Source organism: Danaus plexippus (genome assembly GCF_018135715.1).
Source record: "Danaus plexippus chromosome 18 unlocalized genomic scaffold, MEX_DaPlex mxdp_35, whole genome shotgun sequence".
NCBI lineage: Eukaryota > Metazoa > Arthropoda > Insecta > Lepidoptera > Nymphalidae > Danaus > Danaus plexippus.
The window spans coordinates 2,318,791-2,321,143 of record NW_026869854.1 but is presented as its reverse complement, the minus strand read 5'-3'; the positions used below and the strand labels follow the sequence as shown (position 1 = coordinate 2,321,143).

The 2,353-nt window shown below is 43.4% G+C and overlaps 1 protein-coding gene across 1 annotated transcript; it reads left to right on the top strand.

The window, feature by feature from the left end:
• Nucleotides 1–173: 173 nt before the first annotated feature.
• LOC133320381 (uncharacterized) lies at nt 174–1,443 on the top strand (the record flags this gene model as incomplete). Its single annotated transcript, XM_061528610.1, has 3 exons — nt 174–393; nt 501–670; nt 712–1,443. Coding segments are annotated over 3 exons (1,122 nt in total), but the record flags the coding sequence as incomplete, so codon positions are not given.
• Between the last annotated feature and the right edge of the window lie 910 nt (nt 1,444–2,353).

Sequence of the window (2,353 nt, the reverse complement as noted above, 5' to 3'; positions counted from 1 at the left end):
AATACTCATCACCTTGGACTCGCACACAATTCACTTCCAGAAGAGCAAGTTCCTTTCGCGAACACATCAACCACATCATCTACAAAGCCACAAAAATTTTCAACAGACTCTCCTTCTTCTGCACACATACATAAGGGGCACACCCAGAAAACATACGCATTATATACATGCAGGTGATCCAGCCTATCATTACATACGCAGCCGGAGTGTCGGGACATGTGGCCGATAAGAAGTGCGTGAGGAAACTCCTGTCTATGCAGAGAGCCTTCGCCCTAAAGGCCATCAGAGGATTGAGGACAGTGTCCACCTCTGCTGCTCTCGCACTCGCCCTGTTCACCCCCCTGGATCTTAAGGTCAAAGAAGTGAACCGGATCGAATCTACGTGCCTCACCGGCTCGTCCCCACTACTTCACACATCACATCCTACACACTTCACACATCACTTCCGGCTCACATCACACTGGAATCTCCAACTCCTCCACATCTTCTCCTTCATCCAGCCCACAGACATACATACGACTCACACACGTTTTGGACCCTAAACGAGGTCCAGGAATTCCAGTCAAGAGCTCACCCTAACACCACCCACACCTTCACCGATGGAAGCAAACTTGAGGATGGTACGGTCGGGGCGGCCTTTACAGTTATGATCGAGGACGCAATCCTGTCAGTAAGAAGTTCAAGCTCCACAACAGTTGTACTGTTTTCCAGGCTGAACTTCTAGCCATCCTCAAAGCTTGCGAATGGGCCTCTTCCAACCAACATACACGCACGGTTATGTATTCAGATAGCAGCGCTGCCATTCTCGCCATCCAGAACCGCAGTGACACACACCCCTTGGTTGCGAAAATACACTCGACAGTACACCACACGTCCAGGTCCATAGAGTTCGCGTGGGTCAAGGCCCACGTGGGCATTGTGGGGAACGAGGCCGCAGACACCGCTGCCAAGCGGGCGGCTAAGCTTCACAAAGCCCCGGACTACACACAATTTCCTATCACCTTTATAAAACACTATACGCGATCACTCCACGCCTCAGTCTGGCAGTCTCGATACGAGAGCGAGCCACAAGGACAACACACTAAACAACACCTCCCTACGATTAAACATATCATTAAATTACACTCACTTGCTCACAACACATTCACACTTACCCAGACACTTACAGGACACGCCTACACAAAACAATATTTACACAGGGTTAAGGTCACGGAGAATGCTGTCTGTCCGTGCGATGGCACCACGGTGCAGTCAATGGGTCACGTGCTTGAGGACTGCCAGCGGTTCATCGCCCCGAGATCCGACCACCAGATTATCTGCAGCCACGCCGGGGTCTCTCCGTTCAACATGGCCTCCCTTCTGGAGGACAAAGAAGCAACCATATCTTTTATTAAATTTTCCGAATATATTATCAACCACCTCAAAGCTTTTAACAACACCTAACGTCAATGTAAATTCCTTTCTGTTTCTTTCTTGCTCCATCTCAACTGTAAATTATGTATAAAACTAATTATTAACATGTAAATACAAATCTTTACACTTTGGCTGTCACTGGACGTGCACCAGCAGCCATAACCAATTAATGTAAATAATCTTTCTTTGTTTCCTTTAGCTATACCTGTATACTTTTAACAAACTTATATATCATTTTAAATTTTATGTTATGTTTTAAATGTTATGTTAGGTTATCTTATAATTAGTACTAAGATTTACGAATTGTTTTAACTTCCCTTCTCTTTTGTTTTATTCAATAACACTGTATTATTAGGCATAAGGAATTTTGTGTAAATTTTACCTCACCCGTAGCTATAATTATTAATTGTCTTCTTATACTTTTACTTCTTTTTATAATCTATGTCGGCTCAGACTCCTAGATATTAAGTTAGCATAAGTTTCATCATCTATCACCTCATATCACCCTTTGCACATGGGGATGGAGGATCGCTGTATCAAATCGCAAAAGTCCTCCAGCCCCTCGGACTCCTCACAGTTCATCGCTTAGCTTTAGTCGTGTCTCCTAATTTTAATCAACATTTTTATGTTCATGTGTCTTTTATCTTACTATTACCGTGTTGTTTTATGTTCCCTATGTGTACAAAAATTTATTTACCGCAGCCAATATATTTAGTTAAAAAAAAAAAAAAAAAACAAACCTACCTACTACCTAAAGACAGTATCCTATATACAGAATCCAGAAGAATTTAGGCCTAATAATAGCATATTGAACAAGGTCACCTACTCTGTAGCTAGATTGATATGTCCCAATGTATTCCCGAAATTGTGTCAGTATTCGGAATGCACTCGTTAACAACTTTGCAGAACACCGCGACGAGACCGCTTTATTTAAGACGCG